Source organism: Lasiosphaeria miniovina, assembly GCF_030549165.1.
Source record: "Lasiosphaeria miniovina strain SMH2392-1A chromosome Unknown B0T26scaffold_5, whole genome shotgun sequence".
Classification (NCBI taxonomy): domain Eukaryota; kingdom Fungi; phylum Ascomycota; class Sordariomycetes; order Sordariales; family Lasiosphaeriaceae; genus Lasiosphaeria; species Lasiosphaeria miniovina.
This window is the reverse complement of record NW_026848224.1, coordinates 5,357,255-5,379,799: the sequence shown is the minus strand read 5'-3', so window position 1 is coordinate 5,379,799 and position 22,545 is coordinate 5,357,255. Positions and strand designations below refer to the sequence as shown.

At 56.5% G+C, this 22,545-nt stretch overlaps 8 protein-coding genes across 8 annotated transcripts; 3 read left to right on the top strand and 5 right to left on the bottom strand.

Moving 5' to 3' along the window:
* Nucleotides 1–7: 7 nt before the first annotated feature.
* Nucleotides 8–566, bottom strand: B0T26DRAFT_678294 (uncharacterized protein; the record flags this gene model as incomplete). The annotated part of the gene is made up of 4 exons (XM_060440209.1): nucleotides 8–45; nucleotides 78–82; nucleotides 133–377; nucleotides 543–566. 4 exons carry the CDS (start codon nucleotides 564–566, stop codon nucleotides 8–10), a joined length of 312 nt encoding a protein of 103 aa, XP_060295353.1.
* Nucleotides 567–1,342: 776 nt separating this feature from the next.
* On the bottom strand, nucleotides 1,343–1,612 carry B0T26DRAFT_650713 (uncharacterized protein; the record flags this gene model as incomplete). The annotated part of the gene is made up of 1 exon (XM_060438205.1): nucleotides 1,343–1,612. One exon carries the CDS (start codon nucleotides 1,610–1,612, stop codon nucleotides 1,343–1,345), a length of 270 nt encoding a protein of 89 aa, XP_060295352.1.
* Nucleotides 1,613–2,245: 633 nt separating this feature from the next.
* Nucleotides 2,246–3,483, top strand: B0T26DRAFT_383695 (uncharacterized protein). Its single transcript, XM_060434712.1, has 2 exons — nucleotides 2,246–3,251; nucleotides 3,349–3,483. Exon 1 carries the CDS (start codon nucleotides 2,507–2,509, stop codon nucleotides 3,194–3,196), a length of 690 nt encoding a protein of 229 aa, XP_060295351.1. The 5' UTR covers nucleotides 2,246–2,506; the 3' UTR covers nucleotides 3,197–3,251; nucleotides 3,349–3,483.
* An 85-nt stretch (nucleotides 3,484–3,568) lies between these two features.
* On the bottom strand, nucleotides 3,569–5,175 carry B0T26DRAFT_719328 (uncharacterized protein). The gene is made up of 3 exons (XM_060442415.1): nucleotides 4,397–5,175; nucleotides 4,226–4,310; nucleotides 3,569–4,110 (listed from the first exon to the last, which is right to left on the bottom strand). The coding sequence occupies exons 1-3, from the start codon at nucleotides 4,676–4,678 to the stop codon at nucleotides 3,908–3,910; spliced, it is 570 nt and encodes a 189-aa protein (XP_060295350.1). The 5' UTR covers nucleotides 4,679–5,175; the 3' UTR covers nucleotides 3,569–3,907.
* B0T26DRAFT_383649 (uncharacterized protein) lies at nucleotides 4,784–5,949 on the bottom strand. Its single transcript, XM_060434711.1, has 5 exons — nucleotides 5,501–5,949; nucleotides 5,275–5,420; nucleotides 5,153–5,194; nucleotides 4,998–5,067; nucleotides 4,784–4,933 (listed from the first exon to the last, which is right to left on the bottom strand). The coding sequence occupies exons 1-5, from the start codon at nucleotides 5,627–5,629 to the stop codon at nucleotides 4,889–4,891; spliced, it is 432 nt and encodes a 143-aa protein (XP_060295349.1). The 5' UTR covers nucleotides 5,630–5,949; the 3' UTR covers nucleotides 4,784–4,888.
* Nucleotides 5,950–7,737: 1,788 nt separating this feature from the next.
* B0T26DRAFT_383782 (uncharacterized protein) lies at nucleotides 7,738–17,798 on the bottom strand. The gene is made up of 2 exons (XM_060434713.1): nucleotides 11,140–17,798; nucleotides 7,738–11,081 (listed from the first exon to the last, which is right to left on the bottom strand). Exons 1-2 carry the CDS (start codon nucleotides 17,688–17,690, stop codon nucleotides 7,934–7,936), a joined length of 9,699 nt encoding a protein of 3,232 aa, XP_060295348.1. The 5' UTR covers nucleotides 17,691–17,798; the 3' UTR covers nucleotides 7,738–7,933.
* Nucleotides 17,799–18,812: 1,014 nt separating this feature from the next.
* Nucleotides 18,813–20,538, top strand: B0T26DRAFT_719293 (uncharacterized protein). The gene is made up of 2 exons (XM_060442414.1): nucleotides 18,813–19,421; nucleotides 19,496–20,538. The coding sequence occupies exons 1-2, from the start codon at nucleotides 19,038–19,040 to the stop codon at nucleotides 20,348–20,350; spliced, it is 1,239 nt and encodes a 412-aa protein (XP_060295347.1). The 5' UTR covers nucleotides 18,813–19,037; the 3' UTR covers nucleotides 20,351–20,538.
* A 765-nt stretch (nucleotides 20,539–21,303) lies between these two features.
* On the top strand, nucleotides 21,304–21,960 carry B0T26DRAFT_742475 (uncharacterized protein; the record flags this gene model as incomplete). The annotated part of the gene is made up of 1 exon (XM_060444121.1): nucleotides 21,304–21,960. The coding sequence occupies one exon, from the start codon at nucleotides 21,304–21,306 to the stop codon at nucleotides 21,958–21,960; it is 657 nt and encodes a 218-aa protein (XP_060295346.1).
* Nucleotides 21,961–22,545: the final 585 nt, after the last annotated feature.

Sequence of the window (22,545 nt, the reverse complement as noted above, 5' to 3'; positions counted from 1 at the left end):
CAACCTTTTAGTAGGGGAGTTTCTGGTAGATCGACGAGTCTGTCCCTACTTCTATCGCATATACTTTGTTATCTCACAAGGGCTAGTAGGTCCAGTTTTAAACCGATAATTACTCCAGTGCTCTCTGCTCACCATCGGGACGCGGTGCATGTGGTGGCGAAGCCGCCCGGCGCGATCTCGACGGCCGGGTCCGGGAGGAGGGGTTGGGCTCGCGGACGCAGGAACCCGGCGCCGCAGTCGGGGGCCGCGGCGGCGGCGATGGCGACGAGAGCGCCTTGGTAGATGCGAGATATCTGCGCGTACTGCTCCTCCCAGTCGCGCTTTGAATCTTGCACGATGCACAGCGAGTCGATCCACAGGTATCGCAGATATTCTTGCTTGACTTTCGTTTCGAGGTAACATGGACAGTATCGACTATCGGAGGCAGCCTTAACGCGCAGCCGCCTGTCAGACCGGCCTCCTCACCTTGGCTAGCTGCTGAGGATACCTGGCCTGCGGGCTTGGTGCGGCAATGACATACAGTCCACGTTAGCCGCTCATACCCGCTTCTCATCGCCCCCAGCCATTGAAAGTATTGGCACCGGGTGGAGACTCTGTCGTTACCAGCCCGAGGCGTGATTCGTGGCCACGAGGGCTGAACGAGCGAATCGAGTCTAGTTCCGGTTTCAAGTAGCTCCTTCGAGTTTGATCACGAACGACAGTCAGCAGTAACTCACATCTTATACCAAGAAAGAACATATCCTGAATCAACAGCATTTGAACCCTAAATGGTGCGAAGAACGAAGAATATAAATATAACGCTGCAAAGTTGTATCTACAAAACGCTCAAAGTATTGATGGGTATGAAATAAAAGTCTGTACAAATAAAAGTCTGTACAGATTAATGACATGGCCGGCCGTGCTCATCAGAATATTCGCATCACACCCACCACCGTTTGATGGCGATTGGCTGCCGGCCTCCAAAATGCCATTTCGTGGATGGTAATGTGACAATTAGACGGCCGTTTCCTGTCGTCTTCTCCCCCTGCCCTGTCCCAGGAGGTCTGACTGCTTCACCTATTCGCGGCTTATCTCCGAGACCGCATCCCCAGCGCCCTCTCTATACGCGCCCGGCTCTTCCGTGCACTCCACTCCCTTTTTCGGGGGAAATCATGAATGACGAGTGCGAGTTGCTGCGGCTCCGTTGTCCATCCCTCTCCCGCGGCCTAGCCAAGTGCCCGTCGCAGATGCCCAAAGCTGCGATCTGCTGATGTCGTCGGCCTGCGCAGCATCGTCTGGCCGCTCGGTTCGTCCGAGCACCGCCCGGCGTCCCTCAGCGACGCCGGCAGTCACGCGGTGGCTACTACCGATTTTCAACGGCGAAATAGACGAGGATGGCGGGCCAGGCGACGGATAATATGAAGGCGGCTATGAAGCCGACGAAGCCGACTTCTTTTTCGCCGTGCGAACCAGCCCAGCGGCTCATGAGCCTCGTAGAGCAGAAGATCATGCCGATGCCGTAGAGGCTGCCAGCCCAGAGGGCGCCGAGGATGATCTGGGCGTACCGGTCCGTGGGCGACAGCACCGCCTTGGACGTGTCGAAGGGCTGGACTATTGCGAGATTGGCACCCATCGTGTAGATTTGGAGTGATGGATGCGGTGTGGTGGAGAAGAGACGATTGAAGAGAACTCGACCAGCGACGGAAGCAAGCGACGGAAGCAAGCGGCGGAAGCAAGCGAGCAGAGGTGCGTCAGAAAAGGGACCCGAGTGGCCGATGACCGACGGTCGAATTGAAATGAAAAGATGTCGATTATATAATACGCGACCTGCGACCTGCGACCTGCGACTCGCGAACTGACTGCGACGGGCAACTGGCGATCTCTTGGCCTGCAATGAGTAAACCACACAGAACAGAAAAAGAGAGAAAAGAAAGGACAGACAGCAAAATTAGAACTAGTTGGAGAGAGCAACAACGCCCGCAATGCAACTTGAGCTCATGGGGAAAAGAGCAAAGGAAAACTGGACCGCGGCCAATTCTTGAATCATCTCTGCAGGCCGGGGGGTTGGGGTTCAGTGTCTGGGGCAGCCCGTCCCTCGACGGAGGCTGTCTCGCTCTCGCTCCCGGGGCGGCGGCGATCTAACGCTGACGGGGCGGCGCGATTGGCTGGCCGCCAAAAGCTTGTCTCAGATGCAGCCAGCGCTGGGTTGCAGGCGAGACCCGCCCACCGACTTGAGACGGCTGCTGCTTTGGACGCCCCGTCGCTCCGGTTTTAGAGGGCTTGGCGCCCGAGCTCTCCCAACCCCAATCCCAAAATCAATCCACAATCCAATTCCCTCCTGCGGCTGCCGCTGCCAGTCTCCAACTGACCAGAAACATGCCACTGCACTGGCCAAACATGCCAGACCAAGCAGGAGTCGGCCGCTGATCTGCAGACGAGGAAGCTCATTTCGCTCCCGCGGGGGTCTGTCAATCCGTGCGCTCTGCTCGTCTTGCCAGATTCCCCCTGACGAGCATGCCACGCTGGCATGGGAATGTTGCGATTCCCATGCGAGCCCCAAGATTCAGGCTGCCCATTGCCTGGAGGAGCTTGCCTGCATCTCACGAGGGCAGGGGCGTGTCACACCACTGGAGCGACCCGCGGGACGGGGAGACGAGCAGGATCTGATCTGTTGCCTGTTGTTCCATCCAGAGATGAATGCCCGATCGCAGAGTCAAATCCCGATTGCGTCCACCCATTGCGTCCACCATTGCGTCCATCCCATTGCGTCCTCCCCATTGCGTCTATCCCCATTGCGTCCATCCCCATTGCGTCCATCCCCATTCCCATCTCCATCCCATCGCATTTCCACATCAGCGGGATAGGTACCGCACACACAGAGAGAGAAAGATCCCATGCAATCCCTCCCCAGCGGGCTCCTTGCCCCGCAGCGGTCTTTGCATCGGGTGGGCCGCCAAAACACGCCCCCAAGAGCCGTCTCTGGCGCGACGTGTTTCCGCCGCTTTCGCAGGCCCCGACTCGGCGGCCACCCAGCCAGTGCCTGGCACAAAGCTTATTCTCGCTGCGTCACTGTGTTACTGTGTGGACTCTGCGCAGATCCGAACCAACGAACCAGACAGAGACTACCTGTGGCCGGACAGAAAAGCCGCGCGCTTGCGATTCGGTCCTACTCGTGTATATACATAGTAATGGGGCCGGATCAGCCAGCAGCCGGTAGCTGCAGTTGCGGCTGTTGGCAGTCGAAGGCGATTGTTTGCTAAAATGGAGGGAGGGTTAGGGTCCAACGTGATCTTTACAAGACACGCTCGCTCCGCCCAGGCTTGCTCCTAGACCCCAGACCCCCTGGGCTGACAATCCGTTGACGGACAGATGAAGGCAGACAGAGAGTGGGCACCGCCCCAAAACAAACCCGTGGAACTCCTGGGCTCGGTCTGATCACGAGCAATGCGCTCTGTCCCCGGCTGAGAGCGAGTACGCTGCGCGACTGCCACTGCGCGACTGCGCGACGACGTCATTTCCTCCCTTGCAGGCCGCCTCAGCTGGGAAAAAAAAGGGGGGATTCCAAAGGAAGGAGCAGTAAGCCCTCCCGCCCTCCCCCCCGACAGTTGCTGCATCAAATACAGGGAACATGCTGAGATGCGAGATCAGACCCCCTTTCCCCTCTATCGGAGTCAGTGAAACATTCATCTTTTCACGCCACCAATCTTTTGTCTGCACGAAGCAAATCTGATTGATTCATCGCTCGCTGTCCAGCTACCGTGCCAGGGCCCCATTGTCCCAAAACCCATAGCCCGTGACGGCTTGACCTAGTTATGAACCTATGTTGTAATTCAGCGTTGTCGCTCGTCATCAGCAGTAATTATCATTACACATCTCCCGTGATCCGGGGCCATTATGATGTAGGCCTGCCTTGCACAATCCGACCCTCTCAGGCGGATGCCGATGCAGCTGCAGCTGCAGCAGGCCCCGCCTCGGGCTCCTCGGTCTCGGGCTTCTTTCCGTAGACGACGCGCATGCGGAAGAAGGCGTGCACGTGGGGATCGCGTAGCTGCTTGCGGAGGTGCGCTATGTAGACGTGAATCTGCTGGGGGCTCCAGCCCATCACTTGGCTCCAGACGAACAAGACGTAGCCTATCAAGAGCGCCGTTAGTTGCTTTGGGATGGGTGAGGCGGGATAGAGGTGTCTGCCTGTAAGACCTTGGGGCGGGGCGGGGGGTCGGGTCGGAGATGGGAGAAGGTCACTCGCCTTCGACATCTTGCTCGAGTGCGAGGCGACTGAACGCTCCAATCTCTTTGAGCTTCGGGTCCGCCGGCCAGGGTATGAGCGGGCACTGCAAGTCACGATTCGAGTCAGTTTGTTTCTCCCACACAAACCCATTGCCTCGACCAATTCCCAAACGGCAAGAGATGGCTTCACCTTGAAGTCCCACGCCTCGATATCCACAAACCCAGCCTCCTCCATGCCCTTCCTCTGCAGCTCGTCCTCATACACCCGAAACGAGCGGCCAAACTTCTTCCCAGCAGCGTGGAAGACCTTGCCCCACTCGTTCATGGGCGAGCCGGGGGCGACGGAGCCGTCGTCCGAGTCTATGACGCACGACGCCTCGAAGCTCTCGACGTAGCCGCCGGGCCGGCACGCGCGGTGCGCCTGCCGGAAGAGCGCCGGCCAGTCCGCCACCGACCCGAACAGGTACCGCATGTGCACCAGGTCGAAGCTGCCCGCCTTGTACGTCCACTCGAGCGTCGCGTCCTCGATCTCGAACCGCAGGTTCGGCGGCACCCATGTCGGCTGGATCGGCGACAGGTCGGTTCCGACAACCGAGGCTTGTGGGTGCTGGTCGGCGAAGTCGCTGCGCGGCAGGTTAGTTGGTTGGCGGCTTCTCGGTTCTGCGATGGGGGTGAGGCGTGTTTACATTGCCCAGAGACCAGTCCCGGTCCCAACGTCAATGACAGACTAGAAAATGGGTTAGTCTCTGAATGAGCCTTCGGCCATAAGATACCGTTGTGGAGGAACCCACATTGATCTCGTCGTCCTTGAGCGGTGCGCGAAAGAGCTTCCCGCCCAGCACGAGCGTCAGGAGGTGGTGGCTGTATTTATCAGAGAGTTTCATTCACGAGTTAGCACGAGGCAAATGTGTCTCTGCTGACAGCCGCCTAGATGGTGCTCGCCTACTTGATGTCCATGGACTCATTTTGCTTCTCGTCGTTGGGCGTCCTGATCATTAGCAGGGGGGAGCATGAGCATATTTTCACCCGTGATTTGTTTATCAGTTGGTTGGCAATCCATCAACCCACCAGTACTGTGCGTCTGTGCTCTTGTCGCTGTGAAATGTCCGTCCGTAGATGGTGCGGTACTCGAGGATGCTGGCCGACAGGGACGCCGTCGAGCTGCCGCCGCCGTCGCCGAGGGAGGAGTCGTTATCGTCTTCACGGGGAAGCTCCTAATTTAGCACACGCGCAGTCAGTGATGACATGGTACAGTACCAGAATGCGGCGATGACGCTGTGTGACCGTGGCATACTTGCTCGGCCCAGTGTTCGGCAGGGAGGATATCAGTTGGCTGGGCACCAGCTGCTGCTGCCGCCGGCGACGATGCGGCCGCTCCCGGCGACGAGGCCCCCGCTCTAGCCGGAGACGATGCGGCACCCATGACTCAGTCTTAGGTCTTGATAGCACGCTGGGACGCGGTCGGGCGCGGGCTGGGGCTGGCTGGACTGGGAACTGCAATATCTATCGATTGGAGAGGATGCTAGCAGACGCAGCTTGACCGAATTTTCCGACGAGAGATAAGCTCGCCGCCAAAACGTGTGGACCGAAGCTATGGAAGGACCAGGTGCAGTATTGAACGGGACGGAACCTGGGGTCGGCCGGCCCAGCGAGGACGCTCATGTGGTGAGTGTCACGGTCTGGGAGTCAAGTGAGCGAACGGGCAATACTAGGAAACGGACCGCGGGCGGGCGGGCGGGCGGGCAGGAGACGCGAAAGAAATTGAAGCGGGAGCGGGGGAGCCATCGGGACGATTGACCAGAACTTGGCGTTGCGTGCCGCTCACTCAATCAATATTGTGGCTTCTAGCTCTCCTCCACTCGCAGGATGCCTGCCTACAAGACAGTACATGGTGGCACAAATCACACTTCATGAGGCCGCTCTCGGCCCAGTCACGATGGAGGTAGGGCCTGCCCTCTTCCGCGCTCTTATGCTCGTCTTGGTTAGGCTATCCGGGTGGGGAGAGTGGGTGCGTGGCCGGGGAGTGTCGCTGGGGTGGCCATGTGCGCGCGCCGTGACGGGATCCGGACTCTGCGTTCTTTTGCATTACATGTGCATTGTGGGGGCCGACGACGGGACAGTCCAGCAGCGGCCAGACCGTCAACTGTATTTGCACGGAGCGATATGCGGCTGGCCAGCAACGGCCAGCAACGGCTAGGCTGCCACCCGGCTAGTGTGTGCGGAGTTATCCGTTGAACTAGGTGGTGTGTGAAGAGGCCAAATGGGGCGGCAGCGATCGACAGCAAGCCCACAATTCAACACTGACAGCGGAGCCACAATTCAACACTGACAACGGAGCCACAATCCAACACTGACAACGGAGCACAATTCAACACTAACAACGGGGCCACAATTCAACACTTACAACGGGGCCACAATTCAACACTGACAACGGAGCCTCCATGGTGCTATAGCGGCCGCGGCCGGCGTCGTGAGCAGCTACGGGCGTGTCCTGAACTGACTCCCTGAGAAAATGGCGCCGGGTTATTTTTCTCTTTTCGCTCAGGTGAACAAGCTAGCGCAACACAATCTCAACGCGGTGGTGCTGTCTCGTTTTCAGTTGAGTATGCAACCCCCCCCCCTCACCCCTCACCTCACCCCCCTCTTCATCCCCCCCGGTAGCCGAAGCCACTCGGCTATGCTCTCACACCCGGCTCGCATGCAGCTCGCGCGCGCCACTCTTCTCGGCGCACGAGACTAGAATCGTAACTTACCACAACTACGTAAGCTGAACCCACCCACAGTACGACTCTTTGTTACTAGACAAGTTGTGCAAAAGAAGATGACTGATCACATCTTCAAGTTGGGCGGTGAGGAGAATATCAGGGGGTCCCTAAACCCATGATTAGTAGGTTTGTACATGCCTACCCCCTCGACAAACAAGCAAGTTCAAGCCACACTGATCAATTATTGGGCACTGGTGTCCGGGGGATAAGGCGTGACAAATGGGAATTACCAAAGTCCAAGGGCTTATGAGATTACTGCAAGCTAGGTTAGGTTTCTGTTCGAGTTTGTCAAGAGGTCATGATCAACAGAGGAAAGTGTGCAAAAATACCATGGCTTTTACGAACACGGTTCCAAGTATGCAGTGAAAAACTCTGCACATCTATTTCCTAACAGGCTGACACAAGCAAGATCCACGAGTGCTTCATTGTGTTTCTTTTAGTGTGTGCATGGCCATAGGTATAAGCCATTTCACGCTGGGGAATCAGGGGTAGCTCTAACGATGGACGTCGCGCCAGAGTAGACGAAATAAAACAAAAAATAAACGACTCGAGTCTATGGCCCAACTGCATCGGTTCTCGTTCAACGCAGAATCAGAGCCGACCGCAAGAAACAAAGCCGTGGAAACAATCACACGACACTTCCACCCATACACACCCATACACACCCATGCCTCGCATAAGTCACAACTAGAACGAACAGGAATACAAAGGCGGGATAACTAAGCTAGAACAAGGTACGTATGTACGTATGTACATACGTACGTAGGTAATCAAGGCAGGCAACAAAAACAAGCAGAAACGAACCGTCAATCCCCCACAGCATTACTAGTATGCAACGCATCAAAGTATACTTTACGCCCCTGCCGATCAATCAATCAATCCTCGTCTTTATCACCGTGTCCCAGCAAAAAAAAAAACTCCAATGACTCCAGACCAACCACATCTTATCGTCCTCCTTTTGTTCACTCCAGGCCTCTGAACCTGCGGTTGAACTCCTCCACCGCCACCGCCACCATCTTGTAAATAAACGTCCGCCCGCTCTCCTCGCCAATGGGAATGAAGGGCCCGTTGGTGCCGCCGCGCAGCGTGAGGCTCAGCCCCGTGCGCTCCTTGGCAATCGTCTGGATGTCCTTGAGGGGGACCTCCCACTCTGTCTGCAGACGCCGGGTGCGGATGAGCAGGATGCGCGCAAACGTCACCATGACCACCATGTCCTCGGCGGGCAGCTCCAGGTGTGCAATGTACTGCTCGTCAAAGTACTTGCCGTTGTCGACCTGCTTGAGCCACGACTGTCCGAGAGCCTCGCGCTGGTTGTAGGGCCGCACGATGCCGTCGGCAGGGATGTAGCGCGGCAGGCGCACGCGGTCGAGCTCCGAGCCGTCGAACACGGTTGTCGTGTTGCGGACTCCTTCGCTGACGTTGGATGCAAAGTCGAGAACGCCGATGGCGGGCTTGGTGGCTAGGCCAACCACGCCCTTGCCGATGCCCTTGAAGAATCCGAGCGCGCCTTCCTGTTCGGCGCCCTCGAGCGGCTTCCGGGCGAGGCCCCCGACTCCCGAGGCAACCGACGTGAACAGGCTGTTAGCGCCCGCTGTTACCCCGTATATGGCGTGTTTGGGCCGGTTGCGGGCGCGTGTGATCCTCCGGCGGTCCTGGAATTGCTTGTCCATCGTGGCGGCCGCGAGACCCTTGGCAAAGCTCCCCGTCACCTTGGAGAAGGAGTCGGTAAAGCCGTATACCGACTTCTTGAAGAAAGACCCAGCCCCGCGGGCGAGTCCGATGCCAAAGTCTTCGGGCTTGTCAGACATGATGAGGCCCTGGTATGGTTCGTAGAAGATGTCGGCAAAGCCGGAGCTGATGTTGTTGAACAGGCCGACCGGGTTCCCCAGGAAGTCGGCACTTCCCAAAATCTTGTGGATCTGGTACAGCGCTTCTTGGCTGTAGTGGTTCGAGACGTGCTGCACGAGCAGCGGAACCGACACGCGCACGTTTTCGAGCATCAGGGCGTTGAACCGCACTGGCGCATCGTTGATGTTGCCGATGGCCATCGTCATGACGTTGAAGAAGAACATGACGGGGTTGCGCGACGACGTCTTGTCTTCCACGTTGACCCGTTCGGTCCGGACGAACGATAGGTCGAGCTGCATGGGCTGGATATTGAGGACTTCAAAATATATGTCCCTGCCAGATTGCTGTTGCTTCGGCTCCGGGATGTCGATGTTGTCGTCGCAGAGCTTGTCCTCTTCGTCTGCCGACGTCCACGAAGCTCCCGGGACCTTGGAAAAGTCCAGCACAGCGTAGATGAAGTCCTCGTCCAGCTCCACCGTCATCTCCTGGAGGAGAACGGTGGCGTACTTGATGTACTCGACTCCGTACGAGTCGTCCTTGACCCGCGTGACCATGGCGTGCAAGGACGGGTGCGCGTCAATCTCTTGGGCCCGCTTCGGAACCACGCTGGGGTAAAGGATCATGGGGAATATTCCGCCATACAGCTGGTTGTCTATCTGGATCCACTTGACGGCAAGGCTCACCGTCTGGTACAACGGCGAGTCGCTGTACCGGAGCTGAACATCTCTGAACGTGAGATAGGCTAGCTCCTTGAGCTGCGAGTTGATGATCGAGATACCGATCCCAGACAGCTTCAGCTGTGCGCTGAAAGTGGTGCCCGTGTCCAGCTCTTTGGCCTCGAATCCTCCCTGGCTGACGGACGAGCCTGCGTTGGACCGCTGCCGATAGAGACTCTTGGACTGCTTGAAGTTGGACAAGATCAGCGTCTGGGTCGGCCCATCGGCAGTGACGTTGATGTCGATGATCTTGGATTGTCCGTCGGTGCCAACAAACTTCATGGGCATCAGGTTGCCGATTTCTGCCAGCTTGACATATCGTTCCCTGTTGTAGGCGCTGATGCAGACCTCCTTGCGCTTGGCTGACGGGAAGTCCCAGGCGTATGGCATGATGCTGCGGGGCGGCAGGCGGTACCGCACCGGCCTCCATCCAGACCGGTCTTCGGTGCCGTCCTCGTCGACGTTGGGGTTGGCCTGGTAGAAAGTGAACTCGGTGTCGCTTTCGTTACGCATAGAGAAGGGCCAGTTCTTGTTTTCCATGCCGAGGTTCAGGAAAATCGTGGAATCTTCCATCAGGACCTCCACCCGGATGAGCTTTTGGCGCAGACCAGCTCTAGCGACCTTGATGTGGGTGATGCCCAAGTCGGATATGGTGAACGGCGCCGTCCACTGGTTGTCGACACCTGGATAGCAGAGGCAGAGCTGCTTGACGCCGCCGCGCTGGAGGAAGTGCAAGGGCCGCAGCGCGCCACTCTTCAACGCCAACAGATCGGAGGAGCTGGGTTCGCGGATGTTGATATCGTCGCCCAGCTTGTTATGGATCACGTACCGAGGAGCTAGCGTCACCGTCTTGACCATCTTGTACTTGCCGTGGCCCGAGTCGACGGTGATGCCAACATGGACTTCGGCATTGCGGCTTGGCGAATTAAGCACAACCTCTGCAGAACTCCCAATGGCATCAAAGCTCTGAGGCTTGCTCCATTCTGAGTCGCCGACCTTTAGCAGTGCGCGGTTCTTCTGGTCGTCATTGTTGAACGAGAACATGAGGGGAAGCGCCTTGCGCCCGCCATCTTCCGAGGTGTCGACGAGGGACTGGCCCGCTGCAGCCCTGGCTTGCTGCATGAAACCCTTTGTGCGGATGCTCAGGTCCAAGCCCGTCTTGTTCAGGATGACATACGGGCTGTATACGGTGACCTTGAATGCACCACCACCATCGGGAATACGGTAGTAGTGCAGCTTGAGGTTCAGGTTCAGGCCTGCGTCGTCCTTGCAGACGAGGTTTGCTTCTTTCTTGAAGTCATCCGTGGAGCCCGAGTTGATGATGGCGAATTCGCTGGGTTTGAAGACGGTGTCTTGCATGTCGATGCTAAGGAGCAGGAGGTGGGACAGCTCGACAACATGGACGGGACTTACGCCGCCCTTGCGCAAAAAGTTTGACCAATCTTTCTTCGTGTTCTTGTCGTATATCCTGTATTTGAAGTCATATGGCAGCAAGTTCTCCAGGGTAACCGGCGCCGACAGCTTCAGACGCATGTATGGGTAGTTCCTAGACACGGGACGCGTTAGCTGTGCCTACGCATTTATGCCCTCAACGTGTTGCTTACCTTGTCATTGGATTAGCTCGGTCGTAGCGAGCAGACATCTGGAAGTAGAAGGGCTCGCTATTCTCTCCCCGACACACCAGTGTCCTTGTCGGCCGCTTAAGCAGGTCGCGCCACCACAGGGAATCGTTGCTCCACCCATACCCAAACCCAGGATCGGGACGGACGAGCAAGCTCTTTAGGTATGCGGCCCCGACAGGAGCTGGCCTGCTCTCGCCGGGTGCGATCTTTTCAATTTTGAGCAGGTGACCCTCGTGGGCATCGTACACGCCAAGTTCCACGGGAATGTCCGTGTCGTTCTCCACCAGAAGAGGGCTGCGAAGCGTCACATACTTGACATTGTCAGCCCCGAGCTTGATGTCGACCATGAGCTTGTGCAGAACCTCGTCCGCCTTCGGGCGAAGTGCGAAGAGGAATTCGCCCTCTCGGTTGAGTCGGATATTCTTCACGGTATCGAACCCGCTGGCCTCGAGTTGGACAGCCACGATGCTAGCGCTAGCGCTGTCCACGAGCAAATTCTCTCGCATCTTTTCCCAATCCTCGAAGCTCCACGGCGCTTCTTGGCCGTCCTCAAGACGGAGCGAAGTGTTCTCGTCGGTGCTCTGTCGCTTGGCGTTGAGGACAACATCGAAACCTGTGTAGTTGCGGATGCGATATGGTGCTTCCGTGCCACGTGGCTTGCTGAGTACGTCTTGGTCCTGGGTGAGGAAGACAAAGGACTTGGAAGCGAGCGCAATGGTGGCAGTCGTGATGGTCACGTCGAAGCTCCTCTTGGAGGACACGTCAATCGACATTAGGCCAGTCGCTTGCTCCCGTGCCACACCTAAACCGACCTGCCATGGCTCGATCAGGGGCTCCCAGGCAGACTTTGCAAAGTTGTAAATGTTTGTGTACATGTCAATTGCCACTTCCGCCTTGAGGTTCGTGGACCAATTTTTCGCAGTACTAGTGAAGTTCTTAATGCTCAGGTCGAGGATGGGAAGTTCATGAAGGTCGCCAATAAGCACAATACGGATTCCATCGATGTTGGCCGTTAGTTCTTCGTGCCGCGCAATGGGTTTGGAGATGTCGTGCGGTTGGGGGCTGCCTTTATTTAGGGGCTGGCCAGGAGATGTTCCACCAGCAACGCTTTTACTTGTGGCCCTTGTTCGCGCCGCCATGGTCGAGGCTCCCCTTCCGCTGGCTGTTCTTTGCTTGATCCCCGATGCCTTGAGTTGTTTGGCCTTTTGGTCCGATGCCGTGGTATTGGGCGGTTTGGGCTCTCCTCCCGACAATTCAGAGGCTTTGCTGATCGTTTGCATGACCAGCAGGATGTCTCGCAGGGACAACCGCAGAATTAACGGCTCAATATCGAGATAGATAGCAGTGGTCATTGGTTTGGAACTGTCCACGGACATTTGTATCGAGAAGTCATCCAGGATCCTCAGACGCGAGTCGTCAAACCGATCCATGCGACACAGGAACATGCCGCACTGGGAGACTTGGAAAGTGAAGGCGTGCTGCTGCGAGAGGAGGACTTGCTTCGTCCCCAAAACAATCGCTTCCGAGCTGGCGCTGAGGGGGTTGGCGATCAAGATGACCTGGGCGTCAACAATATTGACCCTATAAGCGAAGGTCATCTTGGACTGCTCGCTGCCGGGAGCCTGCCTTGAGCCCTTTCCAGCGTCGTCGGGGCCGCTGCTTTCCGATTTCCTCCCAGTGAACGACACTTGCATCGAGTCGGTGTCGCTCATTTCGTCGGGACTTTCCAGAGGGCTGGTGGCCGGCAAGTCCGGCTCATTTGACTGCATGCCGGTCACGACAAAGTTCTGGATGGCAAAGAGATAGTCGAGCGCGAAAATAATCCGGGGGCTGTCGACAGCTACCATGGCAATCACATTCCTATTCTTCCCCCCCGACATGGTAACGCTGGCCATGAACTGCTGCACGTTCTTATTGCCGCTCGTCATGATGCGCCGGAATTTGTTGGTTTCGCCCCGGCGAGAATCGGATATCGTGAACGACTGTATGATGAACTCGGCCTCAAGGCTACCATTGGAGTCCATCCGAGTCTTCAGCTGGCTAGCATCGAGACTGAACCTGGAAAGACTGGCAGCATCGAGATCCCCAACAGGCGTGTCTTCTGACGCGTTGACCAGCTCCAGGCCAATGATGTTGACTTTGAAGATCAAATCAAGCTTCGTCCAGGACGCCCCATGCGTGCCAAGTTCGGGGCTCATGTCGATTAGCTGCGCATTCTTATCCTCGTCGCTAAAGCCCGACATGGTCCTTGCCCTGCTAAGGGTTGCATCGTCGACGTCGCGTTCGGCGTCTGCGGCTCCTGCTTCCGAGTCTCCGGAGAAGGCAGCGGGGACTGACTGTGAGATCTCAAGAAGAGAGCGGAGCTGATATGGGGTGATCCGCAGGTTGAAGTCTGTCATGTGTCCCTCTATCTCAAGATCCGGTCGCTTGATGCCGTCCTTGTGCTCGGCGTAGATGATCTTGAAGTCAAGGTCGACGTGGTCAATGAGCTCCAGCTCTTCCTCTCGGTCGTCGGTGTAATGGAAGTTGGACGTCAATCTGATGTTGCGGATCCCGGCAGACAGTTTCATGGCAATTTCGGAGTTTTTGGAATCGTCAAGCGGGGCGAACTTGTTTTGAGCGTAGATCTCTCCAAGGTATGCAGTAACCAGGTCCCGTTTTGCCTTGCCTGGGATCACATCACGGGGGAAGACGACAATGGGCGTCTTGACCACAACATCAAACCTGATGCGGCTCTGGCTCTGCTGAAGCTGATTGGCCTGGTTGGCCGCGGCCTGTCTCGCAGCATTATAGATGGCTTGCATCTTTCCAAACTTGACAAGGAAGGCGACAATCTTGCGAAATGGCTCTTCAACAAAGTTGATCTTGACCGATCCAGCACGCAGATAGATGGAGGAATCGTAACCCGGATACAGGTCTGGCCTGGAGGGGTCGAACGTCTCATAACGGAAATCGGCGAGCTCTTCGCCCTGGATGGTAACGAGTTGGCGTAAGCTGGATGCCTCAGACACGCCAAGATTCACATCGTCAACAAGGCTGAGATCCCCAAGCTTTGTTGAGACGCGCATCGTCTTCCCAAGGAGGAAGACGCCAACATCGGCGTGGTTGAAGGACAACGTGGCAAGGCGAATACCGTCGTTGTTGAGGATCAGTCGGATCGTCTTAAGATCGACTTTCACCCTGATGGCGCCAGTATCGCTCTGCTGCTCGGCGGGGGAGGGGGGCGCAATCTCGACGTTGGTCTCCGAGCCGTCATCCGTTATCGCCTTTTTAGAAACTGGTCTGGCGGCCTCGTTATTAGTGAAGGTCACGAGAATGAAGTCCAGGAGAGTGAGCAACGTCTTGCGTGTTACGACGAGGTTGATGGTGGAAATGGCAACGTCCACATTGGTCTCGACACCTTCGTACACGGGCATGAACTCGGGGGACTCCTTCTTCACTTTAACGAACTTGACGTGCACGAGGTCCCTCTGCTGCTTCCGATCTTCGACATCGCCGGAAGATACAATGGACTTGAACTCGGCTGGCGGATTATCCACAAAGTCGTCCACGGTCACGGAGCCGAGCGAGACCTTGGCAGCCATGTCAAACGGCCTTAGATAGAACTCCAGGTCAAAGTTTTCGGCGACAAGGTCGACGAGTAGCTGATCGGGCCGTTTTCTGTCGGGGTCGCTGCGGTAAAGAGATCCCTTCAGCTTGTCAACAGAAAACTTGAACTCGAAGCTTCGTTGCTGCATCCTGAGCTGCTCATTCGCTGAGCCGTCCTTAGCGTCTTCGAACTTATCGTCGTCGTCGTCCAAGTCGTCATCATGGAGTATGATGGCTTGCTGCTGCATAGTAAACGGCAGGAACTGGGATGAAGGTCGTCGGCTTCGCCTCCTATGCGACCGACTAGACGCGCTGCTGTAAAGCCGAGGACGACTCGGTGAGCGAGTATCTCCATACGAAGGCCGCTGGGGGCTATCGAGTTTTGGTATGGCCACGTCGATGATACGCATGAGACTCTTGTACTTGGCATCAGAAGCGGTGGCATGGAGGACGGGGAGGTGGCCCGAAACTCGGAGTTTTGTCAGGTTGGGGGCCTTTGGCAAGATGGACATCTCGACGACGAAGTCAACATTGATCTTGTCGACGACGTGGAACATGAGTTTATCGTCCTTCTCCACTAGCTGCTGCTTCGTCTCGTCGACCGAAGGCCCGATCAATACCTGGGTAGACGTAAGCTTGACGGTAAATCGGTCGTACATGAGAGACTCCAATCTCTTGAAGTCCTCGTCCGTGTAGGTCTGGTTCTGCTTGGATTGGACCTGCTTCATCGTGTCCTTGTCGACGAGCTCGCTATTCACACTGATGTGACCGGCATCTAGGATGAGACATGTTGAAGTTTTGCGCGTGACGCTCTCGGGAATGATGATAAGAGGAGCTTGCAGATCCAACTTTGCATTGACAGTCTTGTGTTCTTCGAGGGCAAACTCAAGGCCAGCTCTAGTCTGTTCGCGCAGACCCTCCACTGTCGCGCCAGCCGTCTCCATGAGCGCGTTGATGGATTCCATATGGCGCTCGGGGGGCCTGAAGAAGTCAACCACGCCGATCACGACATTGGGGTTCCAGACAATCTCGAGCGGCTTCAACTTGGCCTTCAAAGCAATGTCTCCCTGTCCGTCGAGGGGATTTTGCTCCAATTGGAACTGGAAGAACGCCTCATCACTGCCTGGCTCAAGCTCGGCGACGGACAACCGCTTTTGCGCGCTGGACGAGTCCCCCGCTGCTGCGCCATCCAATTCAGCGACAGATAGGCGCTTCTGCGTGTCGTACCTGGGCGCATCCTTGACTCGGACGATCTCCTTGTACAGGCTGTCTGGTGTGGTGCCATCATTGACACGCAAGCCGCCCAGACTCAAATCCGCCAGGAACGAATCAGGCCTCTTAAGACCCTTCGCCCGGAAAAAGTCGAAATGGAGGCTGACCAAGTCTTTTGTGTTTTCATGGGGATTCTGCTTGAGGGTGAAGCTGCCCGTGCTCAGCGAAGCTTCAATCTGCAGTTTGACGGTGTCTCTCGGCACGTCAACCTCGGCGGCAAGAGCGTTCTTCTCGTCCCAGTCAATAGCATCATAAAGCTCCTTGCGCTGCTCTTCGGTTATCTGGATGTTTTCCATCTCGTCCTGCTTCTCTTGCTGGTGGGGTTTCGAGCCCCACGCCCAGGCCAACCAGCCTTGCTGCTGCTGCTGTGGTTGGGGCGGCGGCCGGTTCTTGAGAGCCTCGGCGTTCTCCTTCTTAAGCTGGCTGCGTGCCAATGACCGCCAGAACCGGAGGTCCTCGTAATCCAGCTTCCACTCCAGCTTGTTCAGGTCGTCACTCTCCTGGGGGGACAGCTCCTGGTTTTGTTTCTTCTTCTTGAACAGGACTACGTACCGTTTCCTGTCGTCGCGGCGTTCGCGGAAGTAGTCCCACGACCAGCGCCGGTTCCTGTCGTGGATCTTGCTAAGCACCGCATTTCCAGCAAATTGCAGCCAAGCGCGGGGGTCCTCCTTAGGACCGACGTCTTTGGGTTGGAGCTTCTTGTATTCTTGGTGCCGAATAAAGTAGTGGAACAGGTCCACCATCATCAGGGCATCGCGGTATTGCTGGTCGTCAAGCACAAGCCCAATCTCGTCGAACAGCAGATTGGCCTTGAATTTGGGAACATGGGGGCTGCCCGTCTTGTCGAGCTCGATCTTGGCCTGGCCCGAGACGGGCTTGAGGATGAACTGGTGGTTCCCGGTCTGCTCGCTGTCGCTCTTCACAATCATGGACTTGAAGCTCTGCAGCAATTCATCGTGTGGTGTCAGCTCCACCCCTGGCGTGTGCACCTCGCGTCCGGGGCCCATCAGCTTCGTGTCCGTGTTCCAGTACACAGCCAATGCGCCCAGCGTTGCCAGCTTGTGTGTGGTCTTGGTGGAGTCCGTTATGAATGTCGGCTTCCACTCGCCGTCGGTGCTGACGGCGCTGAACTCCTCCAGGGTCAGGCCCAAGGCGAAGGGGTGGCCGGGGGCCGAGATTGCATCTTCGTATCGAATGTGGATGTTCTTGACCGTGACCTGGAGGTTGTCGACGATCTTGGTGACGAGGCTCTCGGTGAAGCTCTGGGTGCGCTTCTGTTCCTCCTGGCTGAGACCCTCCTGTGATCTCTCCTTGAGCAGCTCGGCCGAGTCGAGCTTCTCCATCTTGATGCGCTGTCTCCGCCGCTCCTCCTCTTCCTCGTTGTATTCCGCCTCCTCCTTGGGGGACGCCAGAAGAAACACGTCCTCGATGAAGACCTTGACGGGAGCGCCGCGGAGGTTGGACCACGGTATGGTCAACGTCAGCTGGCCCAGGTGGCCCTCGACGACATTAATGGGGAGCTTGAGCTGGTCGAGGGCTTCGCGCCGGAGCTCGAGATCGCGGAGTTTGACATCGCCCGACCAAATTCCGACCTTGAGCTGGGTTGGGTCAAAGTTCTTGACATACATGCCCAAGAAGCGGTTCAAGAGCCCCGCCACGAGGCCTTCCAACATTTCGAGAAAGAGGTGCCGTTACCCAGGCGGGGTCGATTGAGGAGAGGTAGTTATCGAGTGTGGTTCAGGGGCTTCATTTGAACTCCCTGGGTCGTCGAAGGGTTCGGCAGTCAGGGGTCAGGGCTTGGGAGTCGGCAGTCGAGGGGTTCGAAGCTAGGATAGGATATAGATAGACGGCCTTGGGCTTCGATCGCGTCGTTGGGAGTCGCCCGCAGGGTCACACCAGGCAGATGGGAAAGCCTGGCGTCATGGACTCGGACTCGCTCCGCCGCGCTTCCTGGTGCGGGGGTGCGCCGGGGTAGCAATGGTTTCCGTCGAAGATGGGATCGTGTGCGTTGTTGTCGCCGGTCGGTTGAGGAGCGCAATGCGACAGAAGCCAAAACATGCAATCTAGGTGGTTGAAATGCTAAAGCTCATCAGGTAATTGCAGCCACGCTGCTAGGCTCTGCGTTGAGAGACGAAGGTCAGATTTTCCAAGTTTGGCGGGCAGGCCTGTGGCGCCGATGACGACGTGCCTCGATTTCGTGTTGGTGCCCGCTCCACAGTTTCCGAGAGCTCGCTGGCCCACCAACTCCAATCTCAGACGACGATTAGTGGTAGGCAGGAGCTCGCTGCACGAGCCAAGGGCGGCCCTGCGTCGACGGCAGGGGTGTGCACAAAGTTAGGTTTCGGCCAAACCGCAGGAAGCGCTGTGGCCTGATGATGCTGGACTTTAGCGTTGCTTCTGGGCACGAACGAGCTGCAACGGGTAGCTCTGCAGCATCTAGTGCAGCTAAGCAAGATCGGGCACATTTTTAGGAACAATTTTCATCCCAAAAATTTACCTTCGTATAAAAACTGAAACTACTTCTGGGCGCTACCTAGCTCTGTACGCGAGCTTGTCTGGGTATTTTGCATCCTTTCTTCCTGCGTTTTTGCGCGTTCATGTTTCATTTCTCAGGCACAACCAATACACCCTGTTGCTTCCTCGTATTACAGCGGCTGTGTGGGCTGCGGGGGGTGGGGTTGAAATCCTAGCTAGACGGAAGGCGTGCACACATAATTTTAAAGACCCGCCTGGGAAATGGAGAATTACGTCACTGGAGTGAAGCACTGCGGGACAGCACCTGCCAGAAGCAGGATGGAAGGCATCTAGAGCTAGAGCTTGCAAACAATGTCGAGCATTCCATAGTAGTGTCGGAGAGCTTTAAATACAAATATTTTCCGGCTCTTTTTTACCTCCATATTTGCGTCTTCCGCTCAACCCTCTGATCCGCAAAGTGACGTCCCACTACTCGTTTCCGAACCAGCGACGACCGCTTCAGCTCCCATTGACACTTTGCACTTTCAGGTGTTAAAGTTTAAACCATGCTGCGACGCGCGCAACCGTTTCCGGGCGGTTCCCGAGGGCTGCATCTTGCCAGCCAAGCTCCGCGAGTACAATTGCGGTTCCAACTATCCCCCTTTTCCTCGCGAACTTCCTCAAGCCTGCGATTGGCATCTATTGCGCCGCGGCGCGCAACGGCGGCCCGCCCAATAACACCCCCGACGCTGCATATAACCTTCTCCTCCAAACCCCCTCTCCAGCCCAACACCCGCGATACGGAATTCGAGAAGGAGGGGGCCCAGAAGAAGCTCGAGGCTCACCCAGAACTCGTGTCATCTAAGTCGTCGGTTCGGTCTGTCGTCGAACAGAGCCAGGCTCCGCCTACAGCCGACCCGGACTTTGGAAAGGATCTCAAGTCCGATGTGGCATGTTGCCCCACATCAAACTCCCGATGCAGTATCGCAATAGTCTCGGGCCAGATTGCTAACTACGCTTGCAGAATGCCGTTATTGATACGTTTGCGCTGCAGATGGTGCCGAAAGAGCCCTTCGCTCTTGGCTTGGCTGGTACCTTGCCCTACCTGGCCACGTCTCTTTCCACTGTTTACCTTACCTGGGACATCAAGACCACATGGCCAACCGGGTCGACGATGCTCGACAGCTTCATGATCCCACATGAAGAGGCTGCCCGCTACCTGCAGCTTCTCGAGCCCATCCAGGTCGGCTACGGGGCTGTCATCATCTCGTTCCTCGGTGCCATCCACTGGGGGCTCGAGTACGCAGAGAAGGAGAAGGGCCACGCGCGGACCCGGTTCCGGTACGGCCTCGGTGTTCTCGCGCCGGCCCTGGCATGGCCTACCACGTTTATGCCCGTCGAGTGGGCACTGTCGACCCAGTTCCTGGCATTCACAATCCTGTACATGGCGGACACGCGCGCTGCGACGAAGGGGTGGGCGCCGACGTGGTACGGGTCCTACCGCTTTGTCCTGACTGCCGTGGTGGGCGCCGCCATTGTCATCAGCTTGATCGGGCGCACCCAGATCGACACGCACCACCCGCGCCTGACGCGGGCCGAGCTGGATGATTTGATGGGGCAACGAGCAGGCCCGAACAGGCCTCACCACAACTGGGCCAAGGAAGAAGCGGAGGAGAGAGAGAAGATCAAGCAAGAAAAGGAGAAGGAGGAGAGGAGGAAGAAGCAGGAGGAACGGGAAAGGAAGCGGGAGCAGAAGAACAAAGAGCAAAACGAGGCGAGCAAGGGGGATGATGGTGAGGACTCTGGCCACAAGAAGAAGCAACGGGGAGAAGACGGGGAGGATAACTCCGAGAAGGATGATAAGAAGCAGGAAGGTTGAGATGGAGATGCAAACCGGCGTTCAGCATCATTGACTCTGGAGTATGTCACGGCAGTGGACTCTCTTGGGATTTCGGCGTTTTGGTACTCAATTGGTTCGGATCAAGTTCATTTTGTTTGGGTCATGATAGCTCAGGGGTTGCGAGAGAATGACAGCACGTCCGGATGAAGTTGTTAATCAATTTCTCCACTTTCTGATTTCGGTCCCATATTCCATGGGGAGGCCGCAGGGCGAGTGGTCAGAGTGGCCACGCCTGCGTCGTGTTTTGTTTCGTTGCAGAAATGGCCGCATGCTGCGGCGTGACATCCCGCGGCCCTGGCTGCGGTCTCGATACGCCTGCCACCGGCCCCCCCCCCCCGATGACATGATTACTATTGCCTGGTCACCGTCTGCAAAGAACCTAATCAGCTATGAGGGAACCAACATCCTCTGCAAGAAAACAGAAAAACACAATGCAAGGGGAGAGAATGAGCGTTGAAAATGGCAGCTCACCAAGACCTAAGCAGCACGGGGACGGTCTCAACAGACTTCAGTCTTCCGATTTGGGAAGGTATCGGACAAAATCTTCTCAGCCGCAGGCCCCGCCTTGGCCGCAGTACAGGGGCTGTCATCTGAAGCTGATCAGATCACCAGGTAGACCGGCCGGCCTCGGGACGCCGGCCAAGAAGGCCGATCTCCCCGATGCTGATTAGCTTGTCGTCTCCGGATCATGGTACGACGCCTAAGGTCAATGTGTTTCTTCTTCGTGTTCCCTCACACAAAACACATAATATGGACGATAGCCCAGGCCGCGGTTCACGGTGTTCTTGGCATATTATGGGCCATGCAGTATATAAGAGGGAGAATTGCCTTGGGCTTTCTGACATCATGTAATAGCCATTTTAAATCCTGCAACGCCTCCCTCCCTCACTCGATCTGGTACCAAACAAATCCCCCTTGGGACGCTACATAAAATGCCTTTCATCTTACACTCCGTCCTTCTAGCTGCCGTCGCTTCGGCGTCGGTAGCCGTAGCCGAGGTCTTCAAGGTCACTCCCCACGAGCAATACTCGTCTTCGATCGGCGTGCTGGGGTGCAAGATCGACACGAACCGCGTGGCGTACTTCCCCACCGCTGTTGGCTGCAATAACATATGCATCAAGGTGTCGAGGGAGGGCCGCTCCCTGAACCTCCTGCGCATCGACCAGTCCCAGGGCGCGCACGACATCTCGTACGACGCCTGGAACTTCCTGATGACGGGGTCCAGCGCCAAGGACAAGCCAACCACGGGCGGCGGCGAGGACATGACAGTCGATGAGGTGGCGCCCGAGCAGTGCGCAAGCCTGATCAAGACGCCCGGCAACAAGCTGCCGCTGTCGGCGTCCAACAGCATGAACTACCTCACCAGCTGCCTCGCCCAGGCCTCCAGCTTCGTCGCCAAGAACCACGTGCTCATCAACATCCAGGATCCCCAATGCCACTTCGGCCATGACGAGGTGTGCGAACTCCCGCCCCCAGAAGTCAGCAACCAGGCCAAGTGCCCCAGCGTGCTAGGCACAGCAAACGGGAGGCTCCCGGACACTGTCTTCAATATCCAGGTCGGAACCGGCAAATCGGTTGCCGCCGCTTGATGAGCCACGCCACGAGAGTTGTTCCTTTATTTCATTATTCAGCGAGCCTAGCAAGGGGCCGGGGGATGCGGTCTATCCTGGCTTCATGTTTAGAATCACTCATTAGGTTTTGAATTTTATTTGATTACATGTCCGTCTCACGAGTTCCATCCGATGCTGATGTCCCGACTGTGAACCTGCCCGGTTCCAACGATAACTACCTAACTGGGTGAGGTAACTAATTACAGCAGAAGCTAGAATGCCAGCGTCTTTGCTGTGGCGGCATCGTCTCTGATGAAAATTCTACTTGACACGGATTTGATTCCATTCTGGCCTGCAATTCCGTGGATGCATGCACCCCAGTGACCGACCCCTTGATTAAGTGGGGCTACGTGTTTGAAAAAGAAAGGGGTCTGCCTCCAACCCAAACCTTCACCGAGAGAATGACAGCCATACGGAAAGAAATAGAGGAGAGACTGTGAAAGAATTACAGGAGGAAAGAAGAAAGAAGAAAGAAGAAAAGAAAGAAGAAAGAGGAAGAAAAGAAGAAGAAAGAAAGAAGAAGAGAGATAAAAAGAGAAAAAAATGCAAGGAAAAATAAGAGTG

Bases quoted from the DNA above. Each gene is read 5' to 3' on its own strand.
- B0T26DRAFT_383695 (XM_060434712.1), top strand. From the start codon at position 2,507: ATGGGAATGTTGCGATTCCCATGCGAGCCCCAAGATTCAGGCTGCCCA.
- B0T26DRAFT_719328 (XM_060442415.1), bottom strand. From the start codon at position 4,678: ATGCGGTACCTGTTCGGGTCGGTGGCGGACTGGCCGGCGCTCTTCCGG. The intron at 4,311-4,396 runs GTGAAGCCATCT...CGTGACTTGCAG, and splicing joins TCGAGGCGTGGGACTTCAAG to TGCCCGCTCATACCCTGGCC. The intron at 4,111-4,225 runs GCGAGTGACCTT...CGCTCTTGATAG, and splicing joins ACTCGAGCAAGATGTCGAAG to GCTACGTCTTGTTCGTCTGG.
- B0T26DRAFT_383649 (XM_060434711.1), bottom strand. From the start codon at position 5,629: ATGGGTGCCGCATCGTCTCCGGCTAGAGCGGGGGCCTCGTCGCCGGGA. The intron at 5,068-5,152 runs GTAGGCGAGCAC...TGATAAATACAG, and splicing joins AATGAGTCCATGGACATCAA to CCACCACCTCCTGACGCTCG. The intron at 4,934-4,997 runs GTGGGTTCCTCC...CCCATTTTCTAG, and splicing joins TCAAGGACGACGAGATCAAT to TCTGTCATTGACGTTGGGAC.
- B0T26DRAFT_383782 (XM_060434713.1), bottom strand. From the start codon at position 17,690: ATGTTGGAAGGCCTCGTGGCGGGGCTCTTGAACCGCTTCTTGGGCATG. The intron at 11,082-11,139 runs GTAAGCAACACG...TCCCGTGTCTAG, and splicing joins CGAGCTAATCCAATGACAAG to GAACTACCCATACATGCGTC.
- B0T26DRAFT_719293 (XM_060442414.1), top strand. From the start codon at position 19,038: ATGCTGCGACGCGCGCAACCGTTTCCGGGCGGTTCCCGAGGGCTGCAT. The intron at 19,422-19,495 runs GCATGTTGCCCC...CTACGCTTGCAG, and splicing joins AGGATCTCAAGTCCGATGTG to AATGCCGTTATTGATACGTT.